This window comes from Tamandua tetradactyla, chromosome 20 (assembly GCF_023851605.1).
Source record: "Tamandua tetradactyla isolate mTamTet1 chromosome 20, mTamTet1.pri, whole genome shotgun sequence".
NCBI lineage: Eukaryota > Metazoa > Chordata > Mammalia > Pilosa > Myrmecophagidae > Tamandua > Tamandua tetradactyla.
In genome coordinates, this window is record NC_135346.1 from 10,422,965 (window position 1) to 10,445,856 (window position 22,892).

The following is a 22,892-nucleotide window of genomic DNA, read 5'->3' on the forward strand; positions in this document are numbered from 1 at the left end:
TGTAGTGGGTGTCCCAGAAGGAGAAGAGAAAGGAAAAGGAGGAGAAAAACTAATGGAAGAAATTATCACTGAAAATTTCCCAACTCTTATGAAAGACCTAAAATTACAGATCCAAGAAGTGCAGCGCACCCCAAAGAGATTAGACACAAATAGGCGTTCTCCAAGACACTTACTAGTTAGAATGTCAGAGGTCAAAGAGAAAGAGAGGATCTTGAAAGCAGCAAGAGAAAAACAATCCATCACATACAAGGGAAACCCAATAAGACTATGTGTAGATTTCTCAGCAGAAACCATGGAAGCTAGAAGACAGTGGGATGATATATTTAAGTTACTAAAAGAGAAAAACTGCCAGCCAAGACTCCTATATCCAGCAAAATTGTCCTTCAAAAATGAGGGAGAAATTAAAACATTCTCAGACAAAAAGTCACTGAGAGAATTTGTGACCAAGAGACCGGCTCTGCAAGAAATACTAAAGGGAGCACTAGAGTCAGATACAAAAAGACAGAAGAGAGAGGCACGGAGAAAAGTGTAGAAAGAAGGAAAGTCAGATATGATATATATAATACAAAAGGCAAAATGGTAGAGGAAAATATTATCCAAACAGTAATAATACTAAATGTTAATGGACTGAATTCCCCAATCAAAAGACATAGACTGGCAGAATGGAATAAAAAACAGGATCCTTCTATATGCTGTCTGCAGGAAACACATCTTAGACCCAAAGATAAATATAGGTTGAAAGTGAAAGGTTGGGAAAAAATATTTCATGCAAATAACAACCAGAAAAGAGCAGGAGTGGCTATACTAATATCCAACAAATTAGACTTCAAATGTAAAACAGTTAAAAGAGACAAAGAAGGACACTATATAATATTAAAAGGAACAATTAAGCAAGAAGACATAACAATCATAAATATTTACGCACCGAACCGGAATGCCCCAAAATACGTGAGGAATACACTGCAAACACTGAAAAGGGAAATAGACACATATACCATAATAGTTGGAGACTTCAATTCACCACTCTCATCAATGGACAGAACATCTAGACAGAGGATCAATAAAGAAATAGAGAACCTGAATATTACTATAAATGAGCTTGACTTAACAGACATTTATAGGACATTACATCCCACAACAGCAGGATACACCTTTTTTTCAAGTGCTCATGGATCATTCTCAAAGATAGACCATATGCTGGGTCACAAAGCAAGTCTTAACAAATTTAAAAAGATTGAAATCATACACAACACTTTCTCGGATCATAAAGGAATGAAGTTGGAAATCAATAATAGGCAGAGTGCCAGAAAATTCATAAATACATGGAGGCTCAACAACACACTCTTAAACAACAAGTGGGTCAAAGAAGAAATTGCAAGAGAAATTAGTAAATACCTAGAGGCAAATGAAAATGAAGACACAACATATCAAAACTTATGGGACGCAGCAAAGGCAGTGCTAAGAGGGAAATTTATTGCCCTAAATGCCTTTATCAGAAAAGAAGAAAAGGCAAAAATGCAGGAATTAACTGTCCACTTGGAAGAACTGGAGAAAGAACAGCAAACTAATCCCAAATCAAGCAAAAGGAAAGAAATAACAAAGATTAGAGCAGAAATAAATGAAATTGAAAACATGAAAACGATAGAGAAAATCAATAAGACCAGAAGTTGGTTCTATGAGAAAATCAACAAGATTGATGGGCCCTTAGCAAGACTGACAAAAAGAAGAAGAGAGAGGATGCAAATAAATAAGATTAGAAATGGAAGAGGAGACATAACTACTGACCTCACAGAAATAAAGGAGGTAATAACAGGATACTATGAACAACTTTACGCTAATAAATACAACAATTTAGATGAAATGGACAGGTTCCTGGAAAGACATGAACAACCAACTTTGACTCAAGAAGAAATAGACGACCTCAACAAACCAATCACAAGTAAAGAGATTGAATTAGTTATTCAAAAGCTCCCTAAAAAGAAAAGTCCAGGACCAGACGGCTTCACATGTGAATTCTATCAAACATTCCAGAAAGAATTAGTACCTACTCTCCTCAAACTCTTCAACATAATCGAAGTGGAGGGAAAACTACCTAATTCATTCTATGAAGCCAACATCACCCTCATACCAAAACCAGGCAAAGATATTACAAAAAAAGAAAACTACAGACCAATCTCTCTAATGAATATAGATGCAAAAATCCTCAATAAAATTCTAGGAAATCGTATCCAACAACACATTAAAAGAATTATACATCATGACCAAGTAGGATTCATCCCAGGTATGCAAGGATGGTTCAACATAAGAAAATCAATTAATGTAATACACCATATCAACAAATCAAAGCAGAAAAATCACATGATCATCTCAATTGATGCAGAGAAGGCATTTGACAAGATTCAACATCCTTTCCTGCTGAAAACACTTCAAAAGATAGGAATACAAGGGAACTTCCTTAAAATGATAGAGGGAATATATGAAAAACCCACAGCTAATATCATCCTCAATGGGGAAAAATTGAAAACTTTCCCCCTAAGATCAGGAACAAGACAAGGATGTCCACTATCACCACTATTATTCAACATTGTGTTGGAAGTTCTAGCCAGAGCAATTAGGCAAGAAAAAGAAATACAAGGCATCAAAATTGGAAAGGAAGAAGTAAAACTATCACTGTTTGCAGACGATATGATACTATACGTAGAAAACCCAGAAAAATCCACAACAAAATTACTAGAGCTAATAAATGAGTACAGCAAAGTAGCAGGCTACATACAAGATCAACATTCAAAAATCTGTAGCTTTTCTATACACTAGTAATGAACAAGCTGAGGCGGAAATCAAGAAACGAATCCCATTTACAATCGCAACTAAAAGAATAAAATACCTAGGAATAAATTTAACCAAAGAGACAAAAAACCTATATAAAGAAAACTACAAAAAACTGCTAAAAGAAATCACAGAAGACCTAAATAGATGGAAGGGCATACCGTGTTCATGGATTGGAAGAGTAAATATAATTAAGATGTCAATCCTACCTAAACTGATCTACAGATTCAATGCAATACCAATCAAAATCCCAACAACTTATTTTTCAGAATTAGAAAAACCAATAAGCAAATTTATCTGGAAGGGCAGGTTGCCCCAAATTGCTAAAAACATCTTGAGGAAAAAAAACGAAGCTGGAGGTCTAGCGATGCCGGACTTTAAGGCATATTATGAAGCCACAGTGGTCAAAACAGCATGGTATTGGTATAAAGATAGATATATCGACCAATGGAATCGAACAGAGTGCTCAGATATAGACCCTCTCATCTATGGACATTTGATCTTTGATAAGGCAGTCAAGCCAACTCACCTGGGACAGAACAGTCTCTTCAATAAATGGTGCCTAGAGAACTGGATATCCATAAGTAAAAGAATGAAAGAAGACCCGTATCTCACACCTTATACAAAAATTAACTCAAAATGGATCAAAGATCTAAACATTAGGTCTAAGACCATAAAACAGTTAGAGGAAAATGTAGGGAGATATCTTACGAATCTTACAACTGGAGGCGGTTTTATGGACCTTAAACCTAAAGCAAGAGCACTGAAGAAAGAAAGAAATAAATGGGAGCTCCTCAAAATTAAACACTTTTGTGCATCAAAGAACTTCATCAAGAAAGTAGAAAGACAGCCTTCACAATGGGAGGCAATATTTGGAAACGACATATCAGATAAAGGTCTAGTATCCAGAATTTATAAAGAGATTGTTCAACTCAACAACAAAAAGACAGCCAACCCAATTACAAAATGGGAAAAAGACTTGAACAGACACCTACCAGAAGAAGAAATACGGATGGCCAAGAGGCACATGAAGAGATGCTCAATGTCCCTGGCCATTAGAGAAATGCAAATCAAAACCACAATGAGATATCATCTCACACCCACCAGAATGGCCATTATCAACAAAACAGAAAATGACAAGTGCTGGAGAGGATGCGGAGAAAGAGGCACACTTATCCACTCTTGGTGGGAATGTCAAAGGGTGCAACCACTGTGGAAGGCAGTTTGGCGGTTCCTCAAAAAGCTGAATATAGAATTGCCATACGACCCAGCAATACCATTGCTAGGTATCTACTCAAAGGACTTAAGGGCAAAGACACAAACGGACATTTGCACACCAATGTTTATAGCAGCGTTATTTACAATTGCAAAGAGATGGAAACAGCCAAAATGTCCATCAACAGAAGAATGGCTAACAAACTGTGGTATATACATACGATGGAATATTATGCAGCTTTAAGACAAGATAAACTTATGAACCATGTAATAACATGGATGGACCTAGAGAATATTATGCTGGGTGAATCCAGCCAAAAACTAAAGGACAAATACTGTATGGTCCCACTGATGTGAACGGACATTCGAGAATAAACTTGAAATATGTCAATGGTAACAGAGTTCAGCAGGAGTTAGAAACAGGGTAAGACAATGGGTAATTGAAGCTGAAGGGAGACAGACTGTGCAACAGGACTAGATACAAAAACTCAAAAATGGACAGCACAATAATACCTAATTGTAAAGTAATCATGTTAAAACACTGAATGAAGCTGCATCTGAGCTATAGGGTTTTTTTTGTTTTTGTTTGCTTGTTTGTTTGTTTGTTTGTTGTTGTTTTTACTATTCTTACTACTTTTATTTCTTTTCTTTATATTAACATTTTATATCTTTTTCTGTTGTGTTGCTAGTTCCTCTAAACCGATGCAAATGTACTAAGAAACGATGATCATGCATCTATGTGATGATGTTAAGAATTACTGAGTGCATATGTAGAACGGTATGATTTCTAAATGTTATGTTAATTTCTTTTTTTTTCTTTCCGTTAATAAAAAAATAAAAAATAACATATGTCAAAAAAGCCATAAATTTCAAAGCACAGCACCACAATTTGTTGTAGAACATATTTCAGACTTTGACATGGATTACAATTTCACAATTTTAGGTTTTTACTTCTAGCTGCTCTAAAATACTGGAGGCTAAAAGAGACATCAATTTAATGATTTAACATTCATATTCATTTGTTAAGTCCTATCTTCTATGTATAATTCCACCATCATCTTTGATCTTTCCAAACCTCTCTTTAGGGGTGTTTGGTCAATAGCAATTCTAAATTTTTGATATTGGAAGGGTCTGTCACTAATGTGGGGTAGGGAGATGGAACTATCTGATGTTTTGTAGAGGCTGGGCTAGGTTTTAGGACTTATCTGGACCAGGGACCCATTTGGAGGTTGTAGTTTTCTGGAAAGTTACTCTAGTGCCTGGAACCCTTGTGGAATCTTATATAGTGCCCTAGGTGTTCTTTAGGATTGGTCCTAGTTGAGGGCTGGCAGGTTATGATAGGTAGCAAGGTCTACTGAAGCTTGCATAAGAGTAACCCCCAGAGTAGTGTCTCGACTCTATTCAACTCTCTCTGCCACTGATACTTTATTAGTTACACTTCTTTCCCCCTTTTGGTCAGGATGGAATTGATCTCACAATGCCAGGTCTGGATTCATCCCTGGGAGTCATTTTCCACGTTGCCAGGGAGACTTGCACCCCTGGATGTCTTGTCCCACGTAGGGGGGAAGGCAATGATTTCACTTGCAGAGTCAGGCTTAGACAGACTGAGGACACATCTTATTCTGGCTTTAAACTTTTCTTCTGCAGCTTTCTCACCTCTTTAAGTCTTTACAGAATTGAAGAGAGTTAGGGCTTGCTCCGGATTAGGTTTTGGCTTAAGGGAATATTGTGAATGGTTCGATCTTCTATCCAGACCACTGAAACTTTATATCAGAAATATGACTGCTTTTCTTTCTTTTAATTTGTGTGTTCACTGAAGTAGCACTCTTAATTTCTTCAAGAACTTTTCCTGTGCATTCACAACTAGCCTGTTTGGTGCAAGAGGCCTAGCTTTTGGCCTATCTCAGCTTACAACATACCTTCCTCAATAAGCTTAGTCATTTTTAGCTTTTGATTTAAAGCGAGAGATGTCTAACTTTTCCTTTCGCTTATAAACTTAGAGGCCACTGTAGGGTTATTAAGGGGACTAATCTCAATACTGATGTGTCTCAGAACAGGAAGGCCTGAGGAGAGGAAGACAGACAGGGGAATAGCCAGGTGATGGAGCAGTCAGAACACACACATTTACCAATTAAATTAATCATCTTATAAGCAGTTCGTGGCACCCCAAAACAATTACAATAGTGACATCAAAGATCACTGATCACAAATCACCATAACAGATGTAATAATAATGAAACAGTCTGAAATATTACAAGAATTACCAAAATTGACACAGAAACATAAAGGAAGCACAAGTCATTGGAAAAATGATGCCAACAGACTTGCTGGACATAGGGTTGCCACAAACCTTCAACTTGTTAAAACCACTGTATCTGCAAAGGACAATAAAGCAAAGCATAGTAAAACATAATACAGTGTAACTGAGATTGGGTGGTAAAATGGAATTATCAACCTAATATTCTCAATAGAATTTCTCTTGACTCAGTAAACTGAATAATTCATAAGAGAACAATTAAGCAAAATTTGTTTTCATTCCTGAATTCTCCTTAGAGCTCTGATTGTTGGTTTCTGATAATAGTTTCTAACTCTCTATTTGCTAGATAAATTTCTATGAATAAAATTATCAGGAATAAATACACTCACAGTTCCACAGTTCTATGAAGAATTTACTGGACCAGTTCTTTACTATTGTCAATTGCAGACTTTTTTTTTAAATCAATACTCTCCCCATCATCTAAAAGGCTACAGGGAGACAGAATTATTCTGTGCTACATCTGACTAAATTAGTAAATATTTGCTGTAGAATCCTGTCTTAAAAAGATTTTTTAAAAAGGATTTTATAGCAATTGGGACTCAAAGTGATTACATTTCTTTTTTTAAAACCCCTTGTGATAAGTAAAGCCTTAAAGAGTTGGAAGATTTTACATTTCTCTGTGTTTAGTTTTTGCATTTAAAATTTAACACAAATCGTGGATTGATATTATTTTTTTTAAATTTTTTTATTAATCAAAAAAAAGAAAAGAAATTAACACAACATTTAGAAATCATTCCATTCTACAAATGCACTCAGTAATTCTTAGTATCATCACATAGATGTATGATCATCATTTCTTAGTACATTTGCAACAATTTAGGAAAAGAACTAGAAAAACAGCAGAAAAAGATATAGAATGTTAATATAGAGAAGAGAATTAAAATAATAATACTAATAATATATATATATATATAAAGGAAAAAGGAAAAAACAAAAACAAAAGATACAAACACATAAACAAACAAACAAAAAACCATATTTCAGGTGCAGCTTCATTCAGTGTTCCAACCTAGTTACATTACACTTAGGTATTATTGTGCTGTCCATTTTTGAGTTTTTGTATCTAGTCCTGTTGCACAGTCTGTATCCCTTCAGCTCCAATTACCCATTATCTTACCCTGTTTCTAACTCCTGCTGGTCTCTGTTACCAATGATATATTCCAAGCTGATTCTCGAATGTTGGTTCACATCAGTGGGACCTTACAGTATTTGTCCTTTAGCTTTGGGCTAGACTCACTCAGCATAATGTTCTCTAGGTCCATCCATGTTATTACATGCTTCATAAGTTTAGTCTGTCTTAAAGCTGCATAATATTCCATCGTAGGTATACGCCACAGTTTGTTTAGCCACTCGTCTGTTGATGAACATTTTGGCTGTTTCCATCTCTTTGCAATTGTAGATAATGCTGCTATAAACACTGGTGTGCAAATGTCCGTCTGTGTCTTTGCCCTTAAGTCCTTTGAGTAGATACCTAGCAGTGGTATTGCTGGGTCGTAATCCATTCTGCCATTCTATGTCTTTTGATTGGGAAATTCAGCCCATTAACTTTTAGTATTATTACTGTTTGGATAATATTTTCCTCTACCATTTTGGCTTTTGTATTATATATATCATATCTGATTTTCCTTCTTTCTACACTTTACTCCATACCTCTCTCTTCTGTCTTTTCGTATCTGACTCTAGTGCTCCCTTTAGTATTTCTTGCAGAGCTGGTCTCTTGGTCACAGATTCTCTCAGTGACTTTTTGTCTGATAATGTTTTAATTTCTCCTTCATTTTGAAGGACAATTTTGCTGGATATAGGAGTCTTGGTTGGCAGTTTTTCTCTTTTAGTAATTTAAATATATCATCCCACTGTCTTCTAGCTTCCATGGTTTCTGCTGAGAAATCTACACATAGTCTTATTGGGTTTCCCTTGTATGTGACAGATTGTTTTTCTCTTGCTGCTTTCAAGATCCTCTCTTTCTCTTTGACCTCTGACATTCTAACTAGTAAGTGTCTTGGAGAACGCCTATTTGGGTCTATTCTCTTTGGGGTGCGCTGCACTTCTTGGATCTGCAAATTTAGGTCTTTCATAAGAGTTGGGAAATTTTCAGTGATAATTTCTTCCATTAGTTTTTCTCCTCCTTTTCCCTTCTCTTCTCCTTCTGGGACACCCACAACACGTATATTTGTGTGCTTCATATTGTCCTTCAGTTCCCTGATCCCCTGCTCAAGTTTTTCCATTCTTTTCCCTATAGTTTCTGTTTCTTTTTGGAATTCAGATGTTCCATCCTCCAGTTCACCAACTGTAGCTTCTGTCTCTTTAGATCTACCATTGTAGGTATCCATTGTTTTTTCCATTTTTTCTTCTTTGTCCTTCACTCCCATAAGTTCTGTGATTTGTTTTTTCAGATTTTCTATTTCTTCTTTTTGTTCAGCCCATGTCTTCTTCATGTCCTCCCTCAATTTATTGATTTGGTTTTTGAAGAGTTTTTCCATTTCTGTTCATATATTCAGCATTAGTTGTCTCAGCTCCTGTATCTCATTTGAACTATTGGTTTGTTCCTTTGACTGGGCCATATCTTCAATTTTCCGAGCATCATCCATTATTTTCTGCTGGTGTCTGGGCATTTGATCAGATTTCCCTGGGTGTGGGACCCAGCTGGTTGAAAGCTTTTTCTGTGAAATCTCTGGGCTCTGTTTTTCTTTTCCTGCCCAGAAGGTGGCGCTCGTGGCGCTCGTCTGTCTGTGGGGCAGTCGGCCTGGGAAACCGCGCGTGGAGGCGGGGATCGCTGGCTGCCGCGGCTTGGGAGAGTGCCGGTCCTAATTGCCCAGCTGGCCCGAAACGCCAAGCATGACGGGAGGGCCCTGCTATCCAACGTTCCCAGTCAGACCGGGGAGCCACGTGCGTGGAGGGGACCCCAGTCGCCAGCCGCCCCGGCCGGGAAAACGCGCGCCCCTCGGGTATCTCACCGCAGCAGATTCTCCCTGCCCGTTCAGCTGTTCCAGAATGGGGTACGCTGTCTTTTTGGTCTCTGTCGTGACTCCGGGAGCTGTTTCGTATTGTTTCTGTTTCTTTAGTTGCTTTTCTGGAGGAGGAACTAAGACCCGCGTGTCTTACTAAGCCGCCAGCTTCTCCGGAAGTCTGATATTATTTTTAACAAATGAAAATTCACTGGTTGGTATATTATTGGAACTTGGAAAGGGTAATTTGAAACAAGATTTTGATGTTAATGGAAATATGGAGGCTGGAGTCACTCCCAAATTTCTTGAGAAAGTTCTTTAGTGTCATCAAACTTTGATTTTCAAAATTAAATAAAAAATAACTTGGTCAGAGATGTGACAATTTGCTTCCAAACAGTCAACTTTATTCTACTGATGTATAACATCTGTCCTTGTACCAGCACCATGTTGTGACTGCTACAGCTTTCTAATAAGTTTTAAAATTGGAAGTATGAGTCTTTCAATGTCATTCTTTTTCAAGATGGTTTTGGTTTTTGGGGCCTGTATTAGCTAGGGTTCTCTAGAGAAAGAGAATCATCAGGAGATATCCATAGATTAAAAATTTATAAAAGTCTCATGTAACCGTGGGAATGTAGAGTTCAAGGCCTGTAGGGCAGGCTGTAAGCTGGCAGCTCCGATGAAGGTCTGCAACAAACTTGGAGGAGAGTCTGGCTGGACAACCATGGGGAGAGAAAAGTCCAAAATCCATAGGGCAGGCTGTGAAGCTAGCAATTCTAATGAAGTGTCTGGACAAACTCCATAGGAGAGGGTCACCGGCTGAAGCAGGAAGAGTGATTGTCTCTTCTGAACCCTCCTTAAAACCCTTCTGGTGATTAGATTAAGATCATTCATTGCAGAAGACACTCCCCTTAGCTGATTACAAACACAGCCAGCTGTGGATACAGCTGATGTAACCACGATTTAAGTCCATGCAATGTCTTTATAGCAACAGACAGGCCCAATCAGATGACACCATCTGGCCAAGTTGACACATGAACTTGACCATTACAGGGCCCTTGTATCAATCCATATCAATTTTATGACTGGCTTTTCCACTTCTACATCAGATTAGAATTAAAAATCCCAACAATTAGGAGGAGGTAAAGTGAATGTTGCCTCCCAATCTTTACAAAGCATTTCCTTGAGAAGGAGGTTATGAAAATTTTATGTTGTATATTTGTTTCCAGAATAAATTGTTTAAAGCCCATAGACCTGGAAAGAAAATCATGACTGTTAGCCACAAAAGCAGAGTATAGATACTGGATGATATGTGTTTTCCTAATGGCTAATGTTGAGTTATCTTTTTATATACTTATTGGCCGTTTGCATAACTTCTTTGGAGAACTGTCTATTCAAGTCTTTTGCCTATTTTTTTTTAACTTTTTATTCTGAAATATTTTCAAACTTACAGGACAGTTACAAAAATAATACAGACTTCATACAGAGAACTCTAACACACCGTAGTCCTCCTCAGATATCCAGATCCACCATTTTTGACATTTTGCCACATTTGCTATATCATTCTATCTATTCTTCTATCAGTCCAACTATATTCCTATCAATTTATTTTATGACCACTTGAATGTAGGTTGTATATATTATACTCCTTGAACCTTTAATACTTCCACGTATATTTCCTAAGGCCAAGGATTTTCACGTGTGTTCTTTGCCCATGTTTTCCTTTACATCTTTAAGCATATTTAAGACCATTTTATTAAAACAAAACAAAAAAAGCCTTTGTCTGATAATTCCAGGTCCTCCCCGCTGATCTTCCCCATTGATGGTTTCTAATGCCTTTATCTTCTCTTTTGCCTGGTCCATCCCTTCCTATTTCTATGTTTTATAATTTTTCATTGCCATCTGGACATTCTGATATTTTAGTGTATTACCTTTGGAGTTTAGACTCTACAGTGTCTGTTTCTTAAGCTTGTATCCAGCAAGTGTTATAAAGGAGCTTTTCTTGAATTCCAGGAGCTAGCAACTACAACCAAAAAAGACAGAAAAAAAGAAAACTCTTCCCAGTCTTTGCACACTGACCTATAGGATTGCTCTCCTTCTGGCCTTAACTATACAATGAATTTAGAGAATAGCTCCAAGCTAAAGTATAGCCTGTTTGCACATACATCTGATCTTGGGCAACTTAGGCCTGCATATGTAGCTCTAGGAATTCCCTCATTTGCTTGGATACAAATGTCCCCTCTTACTATGAAGCAGTTTTCCCACTGTGTAGTTCTATACACTACACTGCATGTCCTACAGTCACCAAAATCTTGTCTCAGGTGGCTATGACTCGACAGGTTCCTGACAATGTTCTGTAGAGCATTCTGTGGCTTGCCTTACATATAAACAGGAAAGTTCCGGAACAGTGAGTCTGGCATGAGCATCCTGGTTAAGACCCTCAGGCCATCACTAGACAGACTGCGTCAGACATATATGTTCCCAATATGTACACATGGGTTACTCTGACCCTTCTGGAACTGGTAACAGGGACCCATACTGGGAATACAGGCTGACTCTGTGCTAAGTCACTGAGGGGGTAGAGTGGGGCCAGCCCGGGAAACAAGAGATCCTACCACTTTTAAGTAGGCTTTTTTTGGTTTCAGCACTTGCCCTGTTTCTACAAGTCTTTATTTTTTTGAGCTTTGAGAGAGATGTTTCTGCCAGTTCTTACTTCAAAGTTTCTGTGTGGGGACAAAGTCCTGAAGCTTCTCATTCCACCATCTTGGTTGAGGCTTACCCATTTTTAAATCGGGTTGTCTTTATTGTTGAGTTGTAGGAGTTCTTTATATATTCTGGATATTAAACCTTTATCAGATATATAATTCCTTAACTTTTCTTCCGATAGTCCAGGCATGAAATGTGACTCAATGCAGTAAAAGCCTGCATCACCCTGGCCAAAGAGACTGCTTAGAAATATGAACTAAATTAAGCCAATATGTAAAGTCCAGACTTCAAGTCAAATAGTTGCAAAAGATAATTTATTTTTCTACAGAATTCAATGCTGTGAATATATAAGCTTGGAGTGGATAGGGTTGTTATGTGAAGGGACTAGGTTGAGCATGTAACTGACAAAAAGCGATCCTAAACTGAGTGCATATGAGGCAGATACCAGAGATCCTACTGGTGTAATTTAATATTCTGGATCAAGCTGCTCTGCATGCAATATATGGATGGATTTTTCAGGTACATGTGGTAATAAATTCCCTTTTTTATTTTTTATTTTTTTTATATTTTATAGTATAGCACATATACAAAGCAAAGAAATAAAAAAGCAAGTTTTCAAAGCACTCTTCAACAAGTAGTTACAGGACAGATCCCAGAGTTTGTCAAGGGCTACCATACGATCTAATCAGATATTTCCTTCTAGCTGCTCCAGAATATAGGAGGCTTGAGGGCTTAAATATTGTTTTATCACCACAATTGACTTTTTCCTTCTTTTTTTGTGAAAAATAACATATGTACAAAAAAGCTATAAATTTCAAAACACAGCACCACAGTTGTAGAACATATTTCACAGTTTGACATGGGATAAATTCCCTTTTTAACCTAATATAATTTGACTTAAGCTTTCTATTATTTGCAGTGGAAAAGGAATCCAATGAAAACACCTGTTAAAGAGACAGGCCTTGCTTCTTTGGACACTTTATATCAGCAAGGGAACTGTCAAACTAAACATATTACAGCAGATGTCTTTAATACTGTTAGAAATAATGCCATCTAGACAGTTGTCAACTCTCCCATAAGAGACCCCCAAATCGATACTTAGTTTCTTGGCTGATATTCCTCTGCTTACCATGCCAGGTTCTGATAGGTTGGCTCACAACATTCATGTCTATCTCCTCTCCCCATTTTTCCACTATCCCTTGCCTTTGACCACTATATAGGCTAGGAAAGCAAAATACTTGGTTTCCCATCCTCCCTAGCTGTAGGTGGATATACGGGGCATTGCTGGGAAACATTTGTTCTTCTGATAAAGAAAACATGTATGGCTGGCACTGTCCTTTCTCTGGCACTGCCCTTTCTCATTCTTTCTCCCTGGAGCATGCCCTTGGAGGCTTAGCAACCATCTTACAACTATGGGGCAACAAGTCAACACACCTGGTACCAAATAGAAAGAAACTAAGATCTTGATGATATTAGTGAGCTGGCCCTGAACTGGTATTGAAGAAAAGTAACACAATAAATAAAAACTTTTTGTGTGATGAAAGCACCCTAAAAAAAAAAGAAACCTGGCAAACTTCACAAATATATACCATAGGCAAATGGTTAACATCCTTAATATAGAAACACTCTTTAAAAACGAGGGTCAAGGCCAAAAGGGAGAAAAGAAATATAATAAAAATAAGGCATCAGTGACCAAGAGAGAGATCAAATAGAGTCCAGAGGCTTTTGGGAAGCTATTATTATGCAAGCTTCAGCTAGATATTGCTAATTGCCATGGTTTATCAAATTCAACCAACATCACTCCTATTGACTCTTAAGAACACCTTGGGCTTTGAGACCCTATAAAAGTTTCACTCACTAAGCTGACTTTCCTGGCATCTATAACTTCCAGAGGGTTCCTAGGCCAGATAAGTCCTGAAAACCAGGGGGATCTGCCTCCCCAAGATTACCATTTACATTACACTTTCTTTCATGTAATAAAAAAATAAATATAAGAAAATATACAGGTATATGTTCATTTGTGCAAAAGAAATATAGGAAGATAAACCAGAAAGTAAAGAAACTGTTACCTACAGGGGGTAAGTGGAAAGTAGGAGAAGAAAGATGGGAGTGGGCTGAGAGTCGTAAGGATGAGAAAAGAGGAATAGCTATGACTCTTAGGACCATAGTAATGTTTCATGTACCTTCACATACTCCCTGAATAAATAAACAATTAAAAGCAAACAGGATACAGAGTGAACTCAAAATTGAATACAACAGTAACAAACCTAACTGTATAACAAACGAATAAAAGCTACACTGAAAGGGAGGAGAGGGTAAGAAAAGCATAAGTAACTTTGGAAAATAGTATTTTGATTAGATACTATAAAGCTAAAGAGAAAAAGAACTATACATAAACGCTGCAATCCGGTTAGTAAATGTGTTTCTTATAAGGAGTGTGGGTCAGCATTTCCAAAACAGCGATATGTGCATACCAGAATTAAATAAGGATATAAATAATGATAGTACTGGACTTTAACTCATAAAATAAAATAAATATCCATGAATTCATATGGATATCAAATAAATAAGTAAATGGGGAGAAACAGAAAGTTTGTCTTTTACAGTTGTATACCAATTAATAAAGGTAGAAGGAAAGAGTAAAATAGAAAACCACCTTTAGAAGAACCCTACCGTAATAACTGCTGCAGTCATGATCCTCTGATGCCTGCTAAAATTAGTGAAAAAAGTCTGAGGAGAAACAGAATTTGAGGAGTTTCAAAGTACATATATTTAGTAATTACAAAAAGAAAATAGTAACTTTTCAGCAGAGAAAAACAGCAGAGACCACCTTAACCAAGTGAGGAAGTTTCACATCACCAGTAATAAGAACCCCTTGATACAATACACTGAGGATGAATCATCATTTCTATGGTATTCTTACCAAAAATTGCAAAATGTCATTCCAATCATGAGAAAATATCAGAAAAAGTCAAACTGAGTAACATTCTACAAAATAATTGGTCAAAATTCTGAAAGGCAAAGAAAGACTGACAAACTTTTAAAGAATGTAGACGACTAAGAAGAAATAATAATTAAATACAATGTGGGATTCTAGGTAGGATCTCAAGCAGAAAAAAAGGCATTAGTGGAAAATCTGGTGAAATCTGAATAGGTCTGTAGTTTACTTAATAGTTTTATACCAGTGTTAATTTCCTGGTTCTAATATTATACTATTGTTATGTAAATTTTCAAAATTAGGGAAAGCTGGGTGAGACATATACTGGAATTTTCTGTACTATTTTTCCAATTTTTAAGCCTAAAATTAATTCAAAATAAAGAGTTATAATAAAGTAAACTCATATTTGTGTTTAAGTTACTATTAGTCAGATTAATATTTACAGCCAAAGGCAATCCTAAATAAACTTAACTTAGAAATCATTCAGGAGAAAAATAAACTGTTTTTCCAACATAAATGAGGAATTTTTGCTGATGTAATATGAGAAAAGAGAAGAAAAACTCACCTACAATTGCAGAGATATTTGAAAACTGTGGTGCCTTCTCTACTGCCACTGCTCTACTGATATCCAGAAGGGTAGAATTCCTGCACTGCATATGTTCTTCCAACTTGGGGCATTCCCAATCTAAACAAGCAGGGGAAATGGCATAGATTTTAGAACAGCAGCACACAGCAACAGGTTACCTTTTTCTCTTACTTAGGGCCCAACCCATCCCCAACTAACTGAAGAAGCTTTTGGGTGAGACAGAAAAAAAAAAAAAAGACAAACCTTGATGGCATCAGGATAACAAATCCAGAATGGTAGTTTGTAGTGGTCTATTCCAGTTTCGTAACTCTGCCATCCTTCCTAGGTTTTTGCCTATAAAGATTATTGATCTAACGGATGGGCAGGAGACATGGGAGCTGGCTCTCATATTTTATGGATATATTATATCTATCTCCCGATGTCATCACGATGACAAAATGCCATAAAAATGCCATTCATTCTTATGGTACACCACACTACCTTCTGCTTTGCCTAGAGTTCATGGTGTTTTATTTTTCATCCGTTTAATCTTTATTCCCTAACTCTATCAAATTATATAAATCCATTCCGTTTATTTCAGTCTCCAGTGTCCTGAAGTTTCATAATGCAGTTCTTCGGTGTTTTTTTTTTCATCTATTGTGTTTGACACATTGGCTCTTTTAATGTGGGAAATCATATACTTTAGCTCCAGAAAACATTTCTGAATTATTTATTTGATAATATTTCTCTTTGTCTTTTCTTCATTTTCTTTTTCTGGAACTTCTATTATTTAAATTTGGAATTCCTGTACTGCTTCTCTAATTTATCTTTTCCCCAAGTTTCCTTTTTTTCCCACTTGAAAAAAAAAACTTTTCCCTTTTAATTTTTTTTCTGAGAAATCTCCTCAACCTCATCTTTTAACTCTTCTACTGAGTTTTACAATTATTTATTGCATTTAATTGTTCTCTGAATATCTTTTATAGCATCTTATTCCTATTTAATGGATGCAATATATATTTTCCTAAGACTTTTTTTAGTGTCTTCATCTCATTATGTTGTTTCTATTTCTGCTTGGTGCCTTTTCTTGTTTTGTTTTGATTGTTTATCTTAGACACTTTTCTCAGAAGTCTGATAACTTTTCTCATTAGCCTTCTGCTCATATTTAAGAGTGGGATTTAAAAGGCTAAGTGGAATCTCTGGCCTAGTGGGTCTTGTCACCTAGGTGGCTTCACTGTAGGGTGTTCTGACAGGGCAGTTTCACTGAAGAACTGAAATCAGTATCTTTAGGCATTTTCTTTTGGACTTTTTAGATTTCTCAGAAGGAATCGTCTACCCTCCTTCCTGGAAAGTTAAAAGTCTGGGTGTCAGCATTCTGGCAGAGAAATGGGCTATTAGGTCAGGGTAGGAAGAGGGGTAAGGTAAGCAAGTCCCAAAACTTAGGATGTAGGCTTTCATTTAATTCTCCTTTATCTAGTTTCAGTAAAGTATGTGCTACAATAAACTTTTGCTGCATAATAAACAACCTCCAAATCTGAGTGGAATAAAATGACAAGCTTTTATTTCTTGTTCCTGTGTCTACTGGCTGGCTTGGGCAGCTCTGCTTCAGGTTTCAGGTCTACAGATTAGCTGGGGAAGCTCTCTGAGGGTGCAGGTTGACTGGAGCTGTTCTGCTCTGTGCTTCCTATGCTGGGGACTTCTCAGGAGAGTCAGAAGTTAACCAGGGTATATTCTTTTCACGATTACGGTAGAAATGAAATAGAACAAGCCCAGTCATCTAAGCACATTTCAAAGCTTTCATGTTTCATCTGTTATTCTACTGCCCAAATCAACCTACATGGCCAATTGCAAATAGAATGTGTGCTCTACCCACTATGAGACCATGGCAAGGGTATGGATATATAATACCACATTTCAAAACGCCACAGTATCCCTGCTATTAGTTGTACCCCGTGTCCTCTAGTACACAGTCTCTGTTTCAGTACATCTCAAAGAAAAACCCTGTAGGCTCCCACTGAGTGGAAAAGAAGCAGTCATCTATTTTTCGTGTTTTTAAACACATTTTTTTATAGGTACTTGGTACAGCCAAATTTTAAGCTTTTCTGGGATACCTTAATGCAAACTTGCTTGCTTCTGGGTACTGTCATTATTGATTTTAGGACTAAGCTTTCTCAGGCCTGCTGTATCAGACCATCTGCTGTCTAGTATTCCAAATGTTGTTTTCTCTTTACTATCATCTTTGCACTTTTGAGTTTGTCTTTCTTTAAAAAAATTATTTCCTGCCATTGCAGAATGGAGTGGAGTAAGGCATGTGTTTAATCTGCTATCATTAACTAAAAGCTCTTAATTATATATAAAGTAAATATAATTAACAGTTAATTTGCAGAGAATTCAAACAAGAAGACAGTCTATTTAAAATTCATTGCTGAAAAAGTAAGAGAAGTAAAGGAAACAGAAGACAAAGATCACAAGAGAACAAATAAGCTCATGTGAAAAACAGCTTAATAATTGGATATGTATTACATGTAAATACTAAATGACATCTCTTCATCCTTCCCCAATCTGAGGGTTTGCTCACTAGTCCTATGTGAATGAGCAAGAACACACTTAGCAGCAAGAAGGGGAAGAGGGTAGTGGTGAGGAAGAGAAGTAGATCTTTTCAAAAGGAACATTTATGTATTGGAGAATTTGTGGACAAAAGAACAATTTCTATAGTGGATCAATTAAGATTGAAATTATTTTCTCACCTAAATAACCTGATCCTCTGAAGAGTTCAGGCGATGGGAAGTTACTTAAACTCTCTTCAGAACTGGTGCATTCTGTATAAGAGTCCACGAGTGAATAGCTCAGAAGAGAACTAGAAATACTGTGCTCCATACTTAGTCCTATAGAATAAACAAACAAAAAGTATAATGTTTCAACAGAAATCAAACTCAAAGTCCTAAAAATTCAAATTTGTAGAAATGTATGTGGAACTGTATATAAGAACAAAATTACTTCCAGATTTAACTAAGAGACCAAAATACTGTAAATCATTTCAATTTCAATCTTAGAAAATAATTCTGTTCTTGATGTTGATCAAGCACTTTATTGGCCTACAGTTTTCAATGTATTACTTATTCTTTCTCTACTTTGGTGGAGGTATGATTCCTGGCTCAGAAATACAAGTTTCATACATACATTTCTCATATAAGTAACTCAACTGCAAGATAACTAGCTTAGGAGAGGGAAAGGTGATTCTAATTCTTCCACTTAAAAACCAATGAACCTGAAGATAGACAAATAGATCAAAGGAATTGAATAGAGAGCCCAGAAATAGACCCATACATGTATGAGCAACTGATTTTTGACCAAGATGTAAAAGCAATTCAGTAGAAGAAAGGATAATCTTTTTAACAAATTGTACTGGAACAACCAGCTATTCATATCCAAAAAGAAAAGAAAAAAAAAATAACTTATAATCATACCTTAGCATATGCAAAAATTAACTATAAATGGATCATAGATCTAAATGTATATTCTAAAACTATAAATGTTTTAGAGGAAAGTACAGGAGAAAATCTTTATGACACTGGATAAGGCAATGATACTAGAAATAAGATTCATTAAAAAATAACAGTGAACAAAAAAATATATTGGACCTCATCATAATTAAAAATCTCTCTTCAAAAGTGACAGTTCAGGGTGGGCCACAGTGGCTCAACAGGCAGAGTTCTCGCCTGCCATACCAGAGAACCAGGTTCGATTCCCAGTGCCTGCCCATGCAAAAAAAAAAAAAGTGACTGTTCAGTGAATAAATAGGAAAGCCACAGACTGGGAGACTTATTTGCAAATAGCATATCAGATAAAGGACCAGAAGCTAGAATATATAAAGAAATCTCAAAACTTAATAATAAAACAAACATCTCGATAAGAAAATGGGAAAAATACTTGAACTTTCAGGAAGTTTCCAGACTCAGAAGCCTTAAAGTTATCCCTATGAGAGGAGACTAGAATGAAGCACTTTCCAATAAGTGACAAAGACAGAACATAGTATTAAAAGTTAAGCAGAATCAGGGCGGGCCACGGTGGCTCAGCAGGCAGAGTACTCGCCTGCCATGCGGAGACCTGTGTTCGATTCCCGGTACCTGTCCACGCTAAAAAAGTTAAGGAGAATCAGGAGGTTTAGTAGAAAAGAAAAGAATTACTCTACTATATACTTAGTATTTGTTAAACACTACCAATAGCACTACATGGAAGTCAACACTGCTAGAAATTAGTTGTGTGGGTTAGTAAAGGATGGAGGAATCAAAGGGGAGAACTGCTCTGGAAACCTATTATCCCGTAGCCTGAATGTGACTAGTACCCATCTCTGCTCATCCAGTACCTACCTGAAATAACTAGCTCCTTGTCCTTCCTCCTTTGATCTCACTATACTCTTTTCTCCCACTCCAACCCCCTTGTTAAAGCTTACCTGGCCACCTCCTCCACTCACCACTCTTAACACCCAAATTGACTGATACAATCTATCATCCTTCTCTACCTCCTCAGCTATCAGAGGCAAGTTATTTCTCTGAGCATTCTTTGCTTCCTCTGCTCTAACTGACCTGGAGTGTCCTATCCTTGTCCTTGCTACTGTTTGCTCTTTTCCGTCTCTATTCTTCCCATTCACATACTGCCTTCATCTGCCATACCTCAAAATTCCATGAATACCATTCACAGCAGAGATTTCCTTTCCACCACACACCAGAACTCAAACTAGGCTCTGAAATAAGGGGAAGTCCTATTCTCACCATCTGGGCAGTTGGGTTCATGGTAATAGCAGAGAAAGGTTGTTCCTACCTAGTGTCACAAGCTAGAAATTAAAAAATTATATATTAGCAATTTATACTATACTTTAAAAAAAAGTCGAATAGCTCCACAGGGCTTATAACAAAAACTGTAATCTCACGGCCATACCTTCCCATAACAATTTCCTACTCTTCAGAGGCAACTACTTTGTCTATTAACTACTCTATTAACTGTTTTTGTTAATATTCACCTTTACATTTTGAAACTCAATGTGTTTTAACATTTCTATTATCACAACTACTCAAATATATTCACAGCTGAGCCACTTATGGCACTACAACTAACTTCTTTTTTTGGGTGGAAGTTTTTGTGTTTTTTTTTTAAAGAGGTTATTGATTACTTAATTTAAAAAATAGGTTTCTAAATATCTATCACTATTTCATCCCAATTTATTACAGAGATATAAATTTCCTCTTCATACTTTTAAAAATGCCAGGTTATCAGTTTCTTCTTTTCTTTTTTTTATAAAAGAAATTTTGCTAGTGGAGATTATATACACTTGCTCAAATTTGGACTGACTGTTCTCTAGAAATACAGCACAGGTGTCTTCTTGAGATTTGCCCTCACCATTACCCTTAGAAATTCTTTCACATTTTTCGTGAGCTATAGGCTTTGATTCCTAGATTTCATAAATTCTTCTTAATTGATTTACTCTCTCGTTTTGTTGAAGTACCTCTTCCATTACCTAAGAAAAGCTGCATGCAAGATCTGTCCAAAATTTTTTTATACTACCTTCTCATCAGAGTAACAATTTGACCAGCTACAGAATTCTAGGTTAGGGCATTAGGGAGTCTTACTCCATTTTTTGATGTTTGACAACTTTTAAGCTTCACTTCTCCCTCTTTACCACTGCCCCACATCTGGGCAAGCTGATAAGAAAGCCATGGTGTTCCCCCTTTTGGCACTGGAAATGAGTTCAAACTGTACAGGAACTCTCACCAAGGTCCCCACCCCCTAGTCATCACAAAAACTCAAGTCAGTCTCATATCTCTGATCTCTTCAAGTCATTTTTAGGCCTGCTTGAGAGTTTCCCTTCTCTCCAAAACCTTATTACATTAGTAATAAACCCTACAAAGAGCCTATTTCCAAAAAGAAGGTCACATCCTGAAGTTCCAGGTGGACATGAATTGGGGGAAGTTTTGAACAAGTACAGCATCCATAACTTAATATTTTACGATCTTTTCCTCAAACCAGATTTTCTTCAGTAAATGATACCACCTTATATCTAGTTATGCGAGCCAGAAACAGGAGTCATCCTCAACACCACCATTTTCTACATTCCTCATTTGCCAAATCCTATTAATTTTACATCCTGAAACAGCCATCAGACCTGCCCACTTCTTTCCAACTCCAACGTCACCACCCTAGTACAAACTGCCATTATTTCTCTCCAGAAGTACTGCAATGGCCTTACACTGGTCTACACGCATCAATTCTTGCTCCTTTTCCAGTCTTTTTTTCCAGAACTGCAGCCAAAGCAATCACGTAATTTCTTATTTAAGACTTCAATGGCTTCCTGTTGGTGCAAGAAAAAAACCACCAATATCTTTGATATGGCACACAAGGCTATGCAAGACTCCTAACTGGCTGTTCAATCTTGTCCTATAATCACATATCCTCCTACTATCTGTATTCCAGCCAAACTAACCTCCCTGCAGTTCATCGTATACATTATGGCTCAATCCCACTTTAGGATCTTTGAACATTTTGTTCCCTCTGCCAAGACTGCTCTTTACTAACCTCTTGGCATAGGCAATTTCTATCCACTTTCAGATCTCAATTCAACTGCTATTCCCTCATGGAAGCCTTCCCTAATCTCTCCAATCAAATACTCAAGTCATTAAATCTCTCTATAGCACTTATCTCAAAAGCAATTTCACATTTATTTGTGTGTGCTTGAAGACTTTGAGGATGAGACCCAGAGCACAGGTAGGAGGAGCCACCTTGGACTAGGGAAATGGACGCTACTTCCACTGAGATGGGAAGATGAGGCAGAGGTACAGATGGATACTTAAGTATGGAGAAAAGAAGGAAGCTGAGGGAATTCACATCTGACAATCTTACCTGATACTAGTTCACTACTTGATGAACTACCGTCAACCTGAAGGCCATCAGTCACTGACTCCTATGTATAATAAGAATTAAAGATAGCACCAATTATAAGATTGTGTATTTTTATATTTTAACATTATATCACACTGATTTGGCTATTTTGAAAATGAAATACTAACACCTTTGCATATCAGCTATATATATAATTTTAGTTTATCAGTCACAGATATAGTCTGAAAATATTTAATATTAAAAAATAAATACGGGGCGGGCCGCGTGGCTCAGCGGGCAAGGTGCTTGCCTGCTATGCGGAGGACCTCGTTCGATTCCCGGCCCAGCCCATGTAACAAAAACGGAGAAACGGAATACAATAAAACAAGAAAATGTATTAAAAATGTTTCCCTTTCTTCCTTCCTTCCTTCCTTCTATCCTTCCTTCCTTCTCTCTGTCTTTCCTTTAAAAAAAAAAAAAGGGGCGGGCCGCGGTGGCTCAGCGGGCAAAGTG

General features: G+C 37.0%; 1 protein-coding gene across 7 annotated transcripts in view; it reads right to left on the reverse strand.

Annotated features, from left to right (window-relative positions):
• Window positions 1-22,481, reverse strand: part of LOC143664912 (meiosis-specific kinetochore protein-like) — a 73,753-nt gene extending 51,272 nt beyond the window's left edge. For 3 of the 7 annotated variants that reach the window (XM_077138362.1, XM_077138363.1, XM_077138361.1), the window contains exons 1-3: window positions 22,401-22,481; window positions 18,254-18,391; window positions 15,514-15,629 (exon numbers count right to left, since the gene is read on the reverse strand). In XM_077138362.1, the coding sequence (XP_076994477.1) occupies window positions 15,514-15,629; window positions 18,254-18,383 (246 nt within the window). In that variant the 5' untranslated portion in view covers window positions 18,384-18,391; window positions 22,401-22,481. Of the gene's footprint in view, window positions 1-15,509; window positions 15,630-18,253; window positions 18,392-22,400 lie in introns of all 7 variants that reach the window. The other 4 variants (XM_077138359.1, XM_077138358.1, XM_077138360.1 and 1 more) reach the window with 2 other exon arrangements.
• Window positions 22,482-22,892: the final 411 nt, after the last annotated feature.